Below are 15,315 nucleotides of genomic sequence, written 5' to 3' on the forward strand. Positions count from 1 at the left end.
CCTGTGGAAACATTGAGGTATGTATGTGTGTGTTAAGAGACTGTATTTGTGACTTTGAATGTGTGGCCCCTTTGCTATAATTTCCCCACATTTTACATTGCAGCAAACCGTTTTGCAAATCATGCAGGGGTACTAAAGATTTCACAATATAGAATCAAAATCCCTCCATTTTCAAATTTGATTTTTTGGTTGAAACAGCCACCTTATAATGTTACATACCTTATATAATACAGCTAACAAAGACGTCAACATTCATAGACCACACAAATGGTAATTAGCTGTGTAAAGACTTTTTTTTCCAGAGGAGAGACCATCCACTCTGCCCAATTTCAAGTCATCAAAACAGCTGAGTTGTAAAATAGGACAGTTTGCTTTGGGAAAAGATTTGGAGAAATGTGATGCATATACATTTGGATATTATGCCAACATGCAGAATCACTGGTATGGTCCTTTAAAGCTGTTTAATTTCTTAACTGGCTGAAGACCTCCTTGGTTTGGACTAAACAAGTGTCAAAATAACGACATGACAAAATAATGGAAACACCACACTGAATGAGACTTTTACCTAAATGTCCCATCATATTATACAAAATGTTTTTTTTTTTTTTTGGCTTTTTGACATTAAGTATCTGAGGAGATGTTAAATCTCAAACTCCTCATGTGTTTTCATAGTTTATATTTTTCCCAAAGCCATGTGATGCTACAAGTTGTTTTCATTAGGAGCCTTTAGCGACATCACTGAGGACTGAGAGGGGGAACTGTAGAAAAAATGTCTGTTTATACTTCATTTTTACTTCATGTTCAGCGTCATCATGAAACAAAGTGCTGCTCTGCTGCTCTCAGTTTACACATTGTTCTACATTTGGTTCTATCTGTGGTTTTAATCACTTTATAAACAGAAACTTGGTGTATAGTGTCAAAACATCAAATAAGGAGATGCAGTTTGACTTTAGGTCAATTAATATTAACCACAGCCACATTAAGAATCACAATTAAGTTGTGATTCGGGTTAGGGTTAGGCTCAGTTTCAAATTTCAAGTTGTCTCAAAGATATTGTGTATGTGTGTGTGTGTGTGTGTGTGTGTGTGTGTGTGTGTGTGTGTGTGTGTGTGTGTGTGTGTGTGCAGAACTCAACAGTCAGTCAGGCTTCATCAGCACCAAAGAAGAAAGTCCAGTTGACCTGGGAGGCGCCAAGAAACAGTTCCTATGAAAAGATCTACTTCAGGTAAGGAGTGCACACACACACACACACACACACACACACACACACACACAAATGCACACACATATTTTATGACTAGTTTTGGTGTTATTAAATTAAATAGGCCACTAGTTTCCATTCATTCCACTACAATATGAAAATGAACTTTCAGAGACTTTCTTCACACCAGTAAAATAAGACCTTAAGACCTTAAGACCTTAAGACATTGGTTTTCTGAAAAGCAGCAGCAATGTTGTGTTTTGAAGACTTGAAATTGGGCAAAGTGAAATGGACTCCGCCAGGGACTATTTTCCCTGGCGGAGTTTCAGTCCCTGAAACGGTGTGGTTTATGAATGTTGAGCCACAGAAGCATACACAATATAATAAACCCAAGACCACAAGAATTATGACGGCAGTCATAACAGGTGTTTCAACCAAAACTTCACATTTGAAAATGGAGGCATTTTGATTCTATGTTGTGAAATTTGCAAAACGGTTTGTTGCAATATAAAGTGTTGATTGTAGTAAGAATCCCTGGTATGGTCCTTTTCTGATCAATCAAACAATCCATATGTGATCAGTCAAACTGCATCATTTTCATCATATCAGAGCTGGACCACAATGACTGAACCAGGTGTGATGTTGAATCGAAGGCCACTATCAACCCCATATACCATTCTAACATTGTTGTTGCTGTTGCCATGGCAGCGCCTCCATTGTCCAGGACTACACAAGGTTCTGGGTTCAGCTGAACAGCAGCACTCTGAGCCTGGACCGCACCGGACACCCATCTGACTCTGCTGCTGGGGTGAGTGCTGCCCTCTTCACTTCACTGGTCTACACGCTACGGAATCAGATTAGTGCCAAAAAGATCAAACAGAACTTCCTCAGTATCAAGCAAAAACACGAATTTGAGAGAGAGAAAAAACAGAAAAAACAAAAAAAGTCATCTCAAAGGCAAAACTTATAACTTGCAAACAAATTATTTGTGTTATCATGTAAAATATTGGCCTTTTATGTTTTTGATAATATATCCTTTATTTAACAGCTCCCCCTGCTTCTTTCTCACTGATCAGACTTGTGCCTTCCCCGTGGGCTTTGCGGTCATGCTGCAGCTCTTTTCTTTGTGCTGCCTGAATCTTTGCAATTCTGGCACAAACGTCTCACGTGGGCTGGTTTTGAGACAGTTAAGAGAAAACAACCTTATGTTTTTTGTTTGATTGCAACTTAAAGCTACATTAAGCAAATTTATGTTCTGTTTGTTTTTTTTTTAACAGTAAAATGAGCCCTTGCATCCCTCAGTCATCACTGTGGGTCTTCTTCCCACCAAACAGTTTACAGCCTGTTGTTATTTGATTCAGCTTTCTAAATTTCTGTATCGCCCAAATCAGCTCCTTCTCTGCCCTCCTCTTCACCCCCTCACTGCTTCAGCTTCAGTCAAAGCTTCTCTGAAACCACACATTCTGTAGATAAATGTATCAACATTTCAGATCAACCTCATGAGTGTCTCTGTTGCTTCAGTGACAGATAAAGTTCAGTCAAAGCAGCATACCTTGTAGCTGAAAGTCTGCAGCTTCACCACATTTTTGAATTGGTGCTCAGACACAAAATAATCCAAGTAATCCAACAGGAGTCTTGTGATAGTGAAGTGCACCCCTCATTTCCATCCATAACAAGCATTTCTTAACCTGAACTTTCAGTTTTGTGCAAGGGATCCACCATGAAACCAGGTGCAGGACTGACTCTGTGAGGTTACCCACAGATTTTGAGCTCTCAACGCCCTCTAGTGGTCAGAAATCACTTAGTGCAGCTTTTAAATAACAGATACACTCAAAATTGATCTAATGATCAAAATTTTAAGACCAGTTGAGAAATTGCAAGAATTTACATTTTGCACTGTTGGATCTTAAGAAGGTTCTGAGTAGAGCTTCAAAATGCAAAAAGAAGAAATGGGAGTGAGACAAAAAAAATAATTGAGTAAGCAATTTATTGCAAACAACCATTAAACTGAAATAGGCTGTTCATCAGCTGATCAAAAGTTTAAGACCACAGCCTTTAAAAGCCCAAATCTTGGCAAAAATGTGGATTCAGTGTCATTTTCTGTCAGGTATCCACACTGTCATGACCTCCTGATGGCAAAGGCTAAAAAGCTTTCTCTCCTTGAACGCTGTTGGTTGTTGAGCTGCATAAGCAAGACACGGGACGATCCTCAGCCCAAATTAAGCTTGTCACTGGTGCCAACTGCAGTCCCATAACCATCAGACGGCATCTGCGAGAGAAGGGTTTAAAGAACAAAAAACGTCTTCAAAGGCCTCGTCTCCTTCAACGGCACAAAATTGCCCGTTTGGAGTTTGTACAAGAGCACCAAACATGGGACATTGAAAGGTGGAAGAAAGTTTTATTCTCTGATGAGAAAAAATTGAACCTTGACAGTCCTGATGGCTTCCAACGTTACTGGCATGACAAGGAGATCCCACCTGAGATGTTTTCTACACGGCACAGTGGACGGGGCACCATCATGGTCTGGGGGGCTTTTTCCTTCAATGGAACAATGGAGCTTCAGGTTGTGCAGAGGCGTCAAACGGCAGCTGGCTATGTGGAGATGTTGCAGGGGGCATCCCTCATGACTGAAGGCCATCGTCTGTGTGGTCATGACTGGGTTTTTCAACAGGACAACGCTACAGTTCACAATGCCCGCCTGACAAAGGACTTCTTCCAGAGAAAGAACATCACTCTTTTGAACCATCCTGCGTGTTCCCCTGATCTAAATCCAGTTGAGAACATTTGGGGTTGGATGGCAAGAGAAGTTTACAGAAATGGACACCAGTTCCAGACAGTGGATGCCCTCCGTGAAGCCATCTTCACCACTTGGAGCAACATTCCCACCAGCCTCCTGGAAACACTAGCATCAAGCATGCCGAAACGAATTTTTGAGGCGATTAACAAGAAAGCTTTTTTGCCTTTGCCATCAGGAGGTCATGACAGTGTGGATACCTGACAGAGAACTTTTGATCAGCTGATGAACAGCTGATGAACAGCCTATTTCAGTTTAATGGTTGTTTGCAATAAATTGCTTACTCAAAAAAAATTTTTTCTCACTACCATTTTGATCAGGAGTGTATTGCTCCTGATTCCTGTTGTGTCCAGAGGTCTGTTTCTCAAACTGTAATCTACAAATCACACAGGAGTAGCCCCCCTGAATAGCTGATCTAATGTCAGCCTGACAAAAAATAGCATCCAGGGTCAGCCAAGAAAATGAAAAATCATATGTATAATGAGAAAATGATCCTGTTAGCATGAGCAAACAAAGTTTCTTATCTTGAGATAGGGTAAGGATATAGTCTGATTTCTTAGTGATCTCTGAGACCCTCGCTGCTCTTGGCTTCTGTAGTTGACACAGCCCTGTCTGCTGCTGCCATGCTCATGTCTCACACGCCATTTTTCTCCACTTAGGTCTCCTCCTCCCTGACTGGACTGCTCACCACTCTGCTGTGTCTGGCTGCCTGCTTCTGACACACACACACACACACTCCATAAATACCAAACAACAGTTCTTACATTTTGAATTATTCCTTTAATTCTGTATATTTATCATGTTTTGATTTGAAACACGGGCTTTGTTTGACTCTTTGACATGGTTACCTCAGTGAATTCTGTTGGACGGCAGTTATGTTTTCACCCCATTCTGTCTGTCTGTTTATTAGCAGGATAGCTCAAAATGTTAGGAATGGATTTGCACAAAACTCCATGGAAAGCCTGGTCATGCAGCTAGAGCTTATTAACCTTTCATGCTGATTGGTGGTGGGTGTGGCCTATCACAAAAGGAGCAGAGCTCCAGCAACAGAGATACTCCCTAAATCAACCACACACACGCACGCACGCACACACATACACACACACAACGGTTTAATGTTTGAAATTATTAAACAAAAAAAACAAAAAAAGTTTAATTTGGTCAACTCTGTTATGTGGAAATGGTAAATCCTGCTGAGTGCCATCTTCCTAGTTGCTTAGAGTTAATAACTTGCAGCCATGGCACTGCTGGCCGGCCTGGAAGGGGCTTCTCTTTCTCTGCTGTTCATCCTAAGACTTTTTCCTTTTTTTTTTTTTCTCTTACTGGCTTTTAAGTATTTGTGGGGTTTTTTCCTTGCCTAGTACGACCATTTAGGTCAGAGGTTATTATTTTGTTTCTATAAAATGTAACTGAGACTGTAACTGTGATTAAGGGCTTGAAAATAAACTGGAACTTGAACTTGCACATGTGCTCTAAACGTTCACGCAGAACAAAGGAGGTGTCGGTGAAGTCGTGTGCGGGTCACAGTTTATTCAGCAGTGTATGGCAACAGTACCTGTAAGCAAACATCGTAAACAACATCATCAAGAACCACACACTGACCAACCAAAGGACAAGCCCACAGACCAAAGCACCTGCATGTGACAGAGCTGGGGGGTGGGGGGGGGTGGTTTGGTGTTTGAAGCCCTGAAGAAATAGTCCTACAGAGATCTTAGTTCCATCTGAATGAAAAGTCCTGTCTGGTAACACCGGAGGATCAACACCACCAAATCTCTGGTAATGTTTTACTAATTTTGCAATGACCTTTTTGCTAATCTTGTGATATTTTTGTATTAAAAAAAAAAAAAAAAAAGAATTTAACTTCTAAGTAGTTTCTTGCTAATTTTTGATTCATTTCTTACTAAATTGCACTCCCCTCCAACACCACCACCACGTTTCTGAGAGAAATCCGGTGAATTTGTTCAGATTTCTAAGGGTGAGAGAGTTTACATCAGTTATTTTATTTCTATTTGGGTATAACATTTACAATCAGTATTTCTGTGTTTGTAGGATATTTTTTCAAGGCTTTCCACCCTCACCCTCACATGTGTTCCTTAAGTTCAGATTGAGCAGGCAGCAGGCAGGGTGCTTGCTGGGGTTGAGTCAGCTGCTGTTCTGCTCTGACGCTGCAGCGTAGTCTGGGACAGAGACAGTCCCAGCAGACCGTCTGAAGACACAAAACAGAGACAGTTGGTGTACACCAAATATAAGCTCACGTCCAAGAGCTGTGAGATACAAAGCAGCTTTAATGGGAAGTGTCAAACTTTTTCCAGCATCAAGGTCCACCAGCTAAGACACAACGAATGGTCATCAGCTACAAGCCATAAGTGCACAGGGCCAGGGGGGCAAATGGATGCCCACATTTTAAAGACCACTCAGATTCTTACCACACTTTTTTTTTTTTTTGCTAATTACAATTACCACAAATTCTTAGTGCCTGTTGGCTGACTCCTGCTTCTTAAATGCTTAAGAACGGCCTTATAGAAGCATTTAAGCTAAAGGAATCTGACGTCAATTCAACATCACTCATCTGACGTTTGAATATGTGCAGTAATTTCAACAATTACAAATACACTTTTTTTGCAATTTTTAAAAATTGTTTTTTGCAAATTTTCTGGTAATTTTCTGGTAATTTTCTCTTTTTTTGCTAATTGTTTACTGATGTTTCAACATTTTTTTCCTGATTGGTTAATTACCTTTTTTGCCACACCTTTGAAAGAAATCAAAGAGTTAATTGCTTTCAGTTTTTTTTGTCCCCATGACAAATGAATTTAAGTGCCACTTGCTTTAGACATAAATTCAGCAGTCATGTTTTTTTTTTCTTCCTTTTTCCCTCTCATCCTGTCACCACATTTTATTAAATAATCTTCTTTTCTTAGCTGTTTCTACTTTAAATTGTTTGCTGTTTTTGTAGCTTCAGTGGGCCTTTTCACGCCAGCTCTGTTTCCACAGAATTGCAGGCTATTTTATTTCACCCTCCACCAACAAAAATCCACCCACCAAATATTTAGTGTCATTTGGCAAATGCTAATTTGCCAACCTGCACAGGGTCTCTTCTGGAAGCCATTAGCACTACACAACAGTGTGGCTGTGGTTACACTGTATGTGGTGATGTAACATTTTACACAAAACTGAGGTTCTTGGGACAGAGCTTGTGAATGATAAAGACAGAGCACACCATAAACACTTCAAACTGACGTTAAAAGTCTCTGAGGAAAATCAAGTTGGAAGACTTTTTTAGGCTATTTATGTTCTGCATGCATATCATTACATAATTGCCATATACTGTAGATATCACGTAACTGGCGGCTCAAAACTAGACAAAAAAATTCTTGGACATGACAAGTGAACTATGGCAACAGGACAGCTGACATCAGCTCGACATCTTTCTTCTGTTAAATCTGCACCAGGCAAGGTATTTACTTGAATATAGCACCAAACAGAAATTTGTGGGGTCCAAAATGTGATTTTTTTTTTTTTTTTTTTTAAACTCCGTGAGCTTGGCTTTAATCAAAAGCTTAATTCAAAATATCACAAGGAAATGGATGGATGTTTGAGTTGCATGTTTAAATCTCAAAGACAGGAAAATGTTTTCTCCGGCAATAAGGCTAACTGGGACACAAGGATGGTAAGCGGACCTTCAGTTTTAGCACACTTTTAGTTCTCCATAAAAAAAAAAAAAAAAAAAAAAGATCTCATTTTCTATTCGTCTTACTTGTTTCCAGCTGGACTCTTAAACTTCTGGTCATTAGAGCATCTGAAGGTACAGTGGAACTGAGCGTGAGACCTTTGACATCAGTGTGCAATACTGACAGCTGAACTTTGTCACCACTTCCACATTGTGGGACTTCTGGGTAATGAAGTCCTCAAAATTCAACAGTGAACATGCTACCGTCTGGGGCTGCCAACATACAAAATTGCCTGGCACCTTTAACTTCTACAAACCAAATTAGCTGGTGTTTGTCTAACAGTATGCAACTACAAAGAATACCATGACAGTACTGACATGATACAGTCCATATTAGCCATCACACCATTAATCTATAACACAACAGATTATGAGTGACTGTATCCTGATACAGGCTATTTTCCATTATTGTACCACAACATTTCTGATTTCTGAATCTAACATATTTATTATAAATCTTGCATAATGATGCATCTAGTGCTGAACTTCTCTTCCAGTGCCTCCAATCTCCAAGCATACACCTGACTCACTGATGGTTCTGATCTGAACTGCTGCAGTGTGGATGTGTCTGATATGGGTTGTGGCTGATGCAGATATGCCTTGAAACTGTCAGGATTCAGGGTTTTGGATGTCATGCATAAGATGTAAGGATGCTGGGGTTAAATGCTTAAGATGGTCCATCCTCAAAATGTTGTATCATTTCATTTTCAACACATTAAGATGTATAAGGTCCAATCTCAAACCCAACGCTTCTTATTTAACCACTTGATGATCACCAGCATGTGCTTGTTGCTGTATGTTGACCTCAAAAATATGACTTCTCAGCAGCTAGTTGCTGTGTGCCTGAGTGGTCCACTGGAAAAAATGTTGTTTAAAGGGATACTTCACCCATGATGCATCATTTTTGTTTCCATCAGCCCCTGACAAAGAGATTTTCTTGCAAGCCGTCATCATCACCTCATATTTCAAAATTGCTAGCCATGTTTGAGCCAATGGGTAAAATGAGGTCTATAACTTCAAGCAAAATGTTATCAAAAATTCTGTTTAAAACACGCATCTAGCAATATTTATGTACTAAGCATATGACCGGACACTGGAGACGTGGAGATGAGTGTGAGCTTTTTTAATGGAACTCTTGAGAGTTCCAATTGGATCAAAGATGGCTAGGGTTTTTACCATGAAGGCTTGTAAAACTACCCTCAACATGGACTGAGGGCAGCACATGGTGAGTACTTGGTACAACAATTATGCAAAAAACATACAAATCTTAACAAAAAAAAAAAAAAAAAAGAAAGAAATAGAAAAGAAAAAGAAAAAAAATCATTATGGGTGAATTATCTCTTTAACTTTAGTCTTGTTGGAAATTTGAGCATAAACTGTCTTGAGTCTCCGCTGAGCCAAAAGTGGCATGTAACATCTTTGAAATGCTCAAGCAACTTGATCGAATGTTAAGGGACCAAGGGTTTGGTTTGGCGGTGCCTGTTACTTTTCACGACAAGATCTGATAAAGACGCTTTGTGAGACGGACAGCTGTTTTCAAAAATGAGACATCCTTTTCAATATTTCCATATTGTGCCAAAAAGCTCAAACAAAACTTCCTCAGTATCAAGCAAAGACATGAATTTAAGACAGAGAAAAACACACTGAAGCAAAAAAAGTCATCTCAAAGGTAAAACTTATAACTTGCAAACAAATCATTTGTGTATTCAAGTAAATGATTGGCCTTTTATGTTTTTGATAACATATCCTTTATTTTACAGCTCCCCCTGCTTCTTTCTCACTGATCAGACTTGTGGATCAGGCTTTGTTACGCTGCAGCTCTCTCCTTTGTGCTGCCTGAATTTTTGTTTGCAATTCTGGCACAAACGTCTGGCGTGGGTGGGTTTTTCCAGGGGTGCATTCCCATTGGCTACTGACTTTGCGAGTGACAGCTCAGTGCCTCAGACGTTGCTCAATGCAGCAAGCGCGAGTTTCTCGTTTGGTGGACTGCACAACCTAAACAGTGGCACTGGGCCTTCACTGCTGATCCTCACTGGATTCCTAAGAGATTAATAGTGTTCCACATATAAAAGTTCAAATTCACTTCCAACTCTCTCTTCATAAATGGAGCAAGGATGGAAAGAGTGCAAACGTTGAAATTCCTGGGAGTCCACGTTTCTGAAAACCTCTCGTGGTTGCCTAACACCATGGATTCTGTTAAAAGAGCACAACAGAGGCTTCACTCACATACTGCATATTGGTGTGGTATGTGGGCTTCACTGCTGCAGATAAAAAGGCTGTGCAAAGAGTCATTAAGTCTGCAGAAAAGATCCCTGGCTGCCCCTGCACTTCCTGGAAGAACTCGGCACTTCATGCTACATCAGCAGAGCAAAAATCATAATTAAACATCCCTCTCACCCTGGCCATCATCTCTTTGATCTGTTGCCATCTGGCAGATGCTACAGGGCTGCAGAAACACCAACCTCCAGACAGTTTCTTTCCCACAGCCATCAGCATACCAAATAAACAAAAACTCATCCAGTGGTTACTGCTGCACCTTAAAGACATTGACGGATTTGAGCTTCTACATTTCCATTTTTGCACTACTTCTTTATTTGCCCTTCATTTTAGTGATTTTTTGCAAATGCTCTGTGTCTTGTGTTTTTATGTCTTTTTAATGTTTCTTTGGAAATGCATCACTTGAGTGCCACTACTACTTTTGTTGTATTTATATACAATGACAATAAAGGCTATTCTGATTCTGATTATATTTTTTAATTACACAAGCTGCTGGGTCATAGCTCATTTTGATCCAACTGCCATCTGTGAGAGAATTAGCTCTTTAGGATAATCAAATGAAATGTGCTCTGTTTTATAGACATTCATAGGTTACTTTGTGGTGACATGGCAATGTATGTGCTTGCATTAACTGTCACTCAAAAAAAAAAATTGCAAACCAAAATTCAGGCAGCACAAAGGAGAGAACTGCTGCGTAACTGCAAAGCCTAAAGGGAAGGCAAAAGTCTGATCAGTGAAAAAGAAGCAGGGGGAGCTGTTAAATAAAGGATATATTATGAAAAAAATTAAGTGGCCAATAATTTGCTCAATTACACAAATAATTTGTTTGCAAGTTATAAATTTTAATTTTGATCTGCTGCATCTGGTAGTACTCTGGCCACAAAACATACATGGGAAAGAGACCTAAGGATTGAAATTGCAGATACAGACTGGAGCAAAATATCTGAGAATGTTAAAAGAATCTCTATATGCAACAAAGCTTGGTCTACTCAGTTAAGAATTATCCATCGTTTACAAATCTAACCTTCACCTTAAAATGAATGCTGGTTTGTTTCCTCTATGCCTTAAATGTAAAATTGTTGTGGGTGATTATATTCGCTGTAGATATAGAACGATAAACAGGAAGTAGAACAGTACTGGTTGGATATAGTGCAACAGTTAAGGACGATTTTTGATGTAGAGTTAGATCTGGATCCTTTGTGCTTTATTTTGGGTCTTCCTCATAAACATCTTCTCAATAAGTTTCACAGACAACTGTGTCTACTAACATATACTGCAAGGAAAAACACTCTGCTATCTTGGATTAATGAAAAGCTGCCACCAAAGAAAAACTAGCATAAAATAATTATGCACTGCATGCCTTTGAGGTTCCTTACATGTGTGTACCCTGCTGCTGGTCTTGATCCATAAATCCACTGCTTGTTACTTGCATCTTTTATTTTTATTTATTTCACTTTTTATTTTTATTTTTCTTCTAAACAATCTTGTCATAGTTTTTATGACAATGATTTAAGCATTAATGTGAATGTGGGGATGTTCAATTTCATATTTATTATATGCCAACTTGTAATAGGTACCTGTACTTGTATTATGTGTTATTTGTTGCATGACTAGTCCATCTGTACAAATTATTGTTACGTGTAGGTGCTTTTTGTCTGAGCAGCCCTGTTCTGTGTCGTTTGCTGTTTAAACGTGAAAACCAAATAAAAATACCCTTGCTTCAGTGTTTTTTTTTCTCTGTCAAATTTGTGTTTTTGCTAGATACTTAAGAGTTTTTGTCAGAAATCTGATTCCATATTTCAAGTGTTAAAACTATAAATAAGTGTTCAAAGGCATTGGGAGCAGGGTGTCAGGACACTGTAGGATGTTGGGAATAGGGCCATGGGTGTAAGTGCTTCAGGTATAGATTTGAACAAATCAGACTATGTATGCACATCACTGGTGTAGCACCAACAATTTATATTCTAATAGCAATTAGTTATCTTAAGGTGACCTTATGTTTAGATAAAAGTGACAGGAGGGTACAAGTTAGACATTAGGCTGCGACGGTTAGGAGGTAGGATTTAAGGTGCAAGTGCACAGTGTGATGGGTTATTTGAGACGGGACACCAGCGATATCATTATGAAGTGTTAAAGGCATAAAGACACATTCTCGGATACAAAGCTACAACATGTGCCTCCCCTAGTCACAAAAAATACAATGTTGACAATCTTGTTGTCAGAGCACAAGGTGAAGGGTCAAAGTGCTTCGCCAGTAAGGTTTAGGATGGAACAACGCAGGATGATCTAACATTTAGTAAACACCAACACCACAGGCCTGCAGTCAGCTCACTTTCAGTTTTAGTTCATTCAGGAAGTGACGACAGAGCATTTACTCGGACCTTACAGGCGGAGTATGACAATTGCACCATGACAAAACTTGTTTTAAATTTCTGAACAATACAAGAATACAATTCCTGGACTGCCTGAAATAAAAGCGAACTGAATCAAGCCGTGGCTAGGACATAATGCTGCATTCCTGACATGTTGGAGGGTCAGAATTTTCTCATGTTAGAAGTAGACGTTCAAGTAGGGAACGTCTCAGACAGGATTCTGACATGCAGTTATCTGACATCATGTCAGCATGGCAGTATACACTGTAAACGCTACACACATCAGAGGTTTACAAACCTAAAAAGAAACTTAAGTTTGATTTGATAAAGGCTGAAGGTTGTAATTACAGCTGGGAATTCCCTACTGCCTACTTCCAACCTTGATTGGAAAACAGCATTAATGTACAGGGTGATAACATCTAATACACACCAGCACAACGATCTCAATGTGAAGAAAATAATTCACAATATGACAGAACAAGCTACAGCGAGAAATACTATTAGATGATAGGGGTGGAAAAGTACAAAAAGAGTTTGCTTCGGCCCATTTACTAGTTTCCCCACATTTTACATTGCTACAAACCACAGAACTGATAACTGGATGTGTAAAACACATTTTCCTGTGTTTTTTTTTTTTCTGGAGGGGAGATCATTTCATTACTCTACCTAATTTCTAGACATCCAAACAAAACAGTGTTGCTGCTTTTAGGAAAACTAATTTGGACATCTTTATTACAGTGATGGAAAACTGGCGTTAAGAAAGTTTGAAGTCTCTTAAAGTTCATTTTCATATCATAGTGGAATGAATGGAAACCAACTGCTGGATAAAAGGGAGGAAAAATTATATGGCAGTTCTAAAACACAAATGCTTGCTTTGGCAATAGATTAGCAGAAACATGAAGTATATACATTATTAGGTATTACAATAAACCAGCAGAATCACTGGTATGGTCTTAATTAATATTTGAGACACATAACTGCAGAATGAGTTTTAGCAATGTAAAAGCTGGTTTAGCTAGGCTTCTAGTACCAACAACAGAGGGCCATGGTTAAACTTGAATGTAACATGTTCCAGAGTTGTGTTGGTTTGTGTTGGTTTTAAAATGTACTGTTCCACCCCTACAGGAAGACCTCTCTCTCGGTTAGGTTTATAGATTATTCAGGTCAAGACTATGAAAACAACAAAACTATCAAGTCTCATTGCCCTCATGAAGAATGCTGGTTCCATATCCAAGATTGTTCATTAACTTCAAATCATGGAAATGTGGTGCAGTCATGTCATATGGGAAAGATGGTACATACAAGCTCCCTAGCTGAAAATATATATAGCCGCTGCTTCTAGACAGCAAATATAACTAGATAATACTGTTCATCTCAGCTTTCAGATAGTACATTCTACTTGGGAAGTTGAGGTTTGGTAATGAATGTCACAGACCAGGCAATGCTTGTTGTCAAGTGTGATATTGTTGTCAAATGAATGATAGTGCTGCATTCGGGATGTCCCAGGTCCCCTTAAAGAAAAGTGCCCTTGAATGCCTCTCCCAATGGGAACTCTGATCACGAGGAGTCAAAGTCTACAGCGGACTTCAATCTACTAAGAACAATCGACCAAATTGTTGCTTTGAACTGTCATGTTGTCCCCATAATGATTCCCATAAGACATGAAAGCAGCAATAGAAACTGTTCTGCTCAGTGATGTCACAGGTCACTGGAGCTCATAGGACTCAACCTGGTAATTTATAGACCTTGATAATGAGGTGAAGGAGAACTCATAAAAATTCATTCTACTGAATTCTCCCTCCTGCTTTCATAGCTACAACAGGAAACAGCAACATGACCTCTCTGTGAGACAGGAAGTAATGTGAGGATTGAGGGGTCACACTGGGGGAGTTATATATAAGGTCATCTAGAGGTCATGGAGGACCTCCAGCACAGTGGCAAGAGACCAGGCCTGGGTTTCACAGCTGAAGGGGCAGTGCTGGCCATTCTCATTGGTCAGCTCTGGCAGACCCTTCCACGGAGACCTGAGAGGAGGACACAAAGCAAGATGACATTCATTAAAACATCAAAGAGCATGAGAAAGCTGTAGATGCTGCAACTGACATTGTTTTAAATGAATTAAAACTAAAAACACTCAAAGCAGAGTAAAGCTGTGTGCTGAAGGCACTTCTGATAGGGGAAGATGTTTTTTCATGTCCTGCCGATGGGATTTGAATGAAGTTTAATTTAATTTCTCAACTAGCCTCACTGGAGAGGATCCAAAGTCTGTTTGTCAGAATTAGCCAGACTTCATGAATTGTTCTAATACATGTCTTTCATTGGCTTTTTGGCAGTGTAGAGCTCTTGACTATGTTATGAGCCCTTTCACCAACAAACTGACTTGGAATAAAGTGTCAACACTGACTGACATTTCTATAGGTGGCTAACTTTGCTAAAATAAGCTGATTTTCAGTAGCGCTGAAAACTGGCTAAAGCAGCTGCTGTGGCTATCACAGCTGCTGGATGCATCAGTCACTAGTGATTGGTTAGTGGGACTCAAATTCCCCTACTGACAGAAATCAGCTAACACAGGGGCAATTGAAAATGCTGCAGAAACAACATGGTCATTCAATCTGTAGATCTGTGTAGGAACACACAATACAGCAGACATTGCAGGCAAATTTGTAATATCTTGTAGGGATTTCTCTGAACTTTGGCTCTCTGTTCTAGTGAGGTGACAATGACATACAATTGAGCATTCTTCAAATATCATGGAGACTGAAAAGTTTTTACTCTCTTAAGCGTTGTGAAATGTGTTTCCTTATGTGCTCTCCTCCTTATGTGCTCTCCTCTTTTGCACATGTGCACATGTCAAAAGCCATTCAGAAATCCCAGTAAGGGCTTACATGGCCCAGTATTTTTTTTTTTTTTCCCCAGAATAAATCTACCGCCTGTATATTAATCA

The 15,315-nt window shown here is 39.5% G+C and overlaps 1 protein-coding gene and 1 long non-coding RNA gene across 3 annotated transcripts in view; both read right to left on the bottom strand.

Moving 5' to 3' along the window:
- Positions 1–5,500: 5,500 nt before the first annotated feature.
- On the bottom strand, positions 5,501–9,810 carry LOC115374826 (uncharacterized). Its single transcript, XR_003929666.1, has 2 exons — positions 8,680–9,810; positions 5,501–8,404 (listed from the first exon to the last, which is right to left on the bottom strand). It is a non-coding gene; the product is annotated as an uncharacterized LOC115374826 (long non-coding RNA).
- A 3,118-nt stretch (positions 9,811–12,928) lies between these two features.
- Positions 12,929–15,315, bottom strand: part of agla (amylo-alpha-1, 6-glucosidase, 4-alpha-glucanotransferase a) — a 57,327-nt gene continuing 54,940 nt past the window's right edge. For both annotated transcript variants that reach the window (XM_030073962.1, XM_030073963.1), the window contains exon 35: positions 12,929–14,395. In XM_030073962.1, the coding sequence (XP_029929822.1) occupies positions 14,278–14,395 (118 nt within the window). In that variant the 3' untranslated portion in view covers positions 12,929–14,277. The remainder of the gene's footprint in view (positions 14,396–15,315) is intronic.

The sequence above is a fragment of the Myripristis murdjan genome, chromosome 17 (assembly GCF_902150065.1).
Source record: "Myripristis murdjan chromosome 17, fMyrMur1.1, whole genome shotgun sequence".
Classification (NCBI taxonomy): domain Eukaryota; kingdom Metazoa; phylum Chordata; class Actinopteri; order Holocentriformes; family Holocentridae; genus Myripristis; species Myripristis murdjan.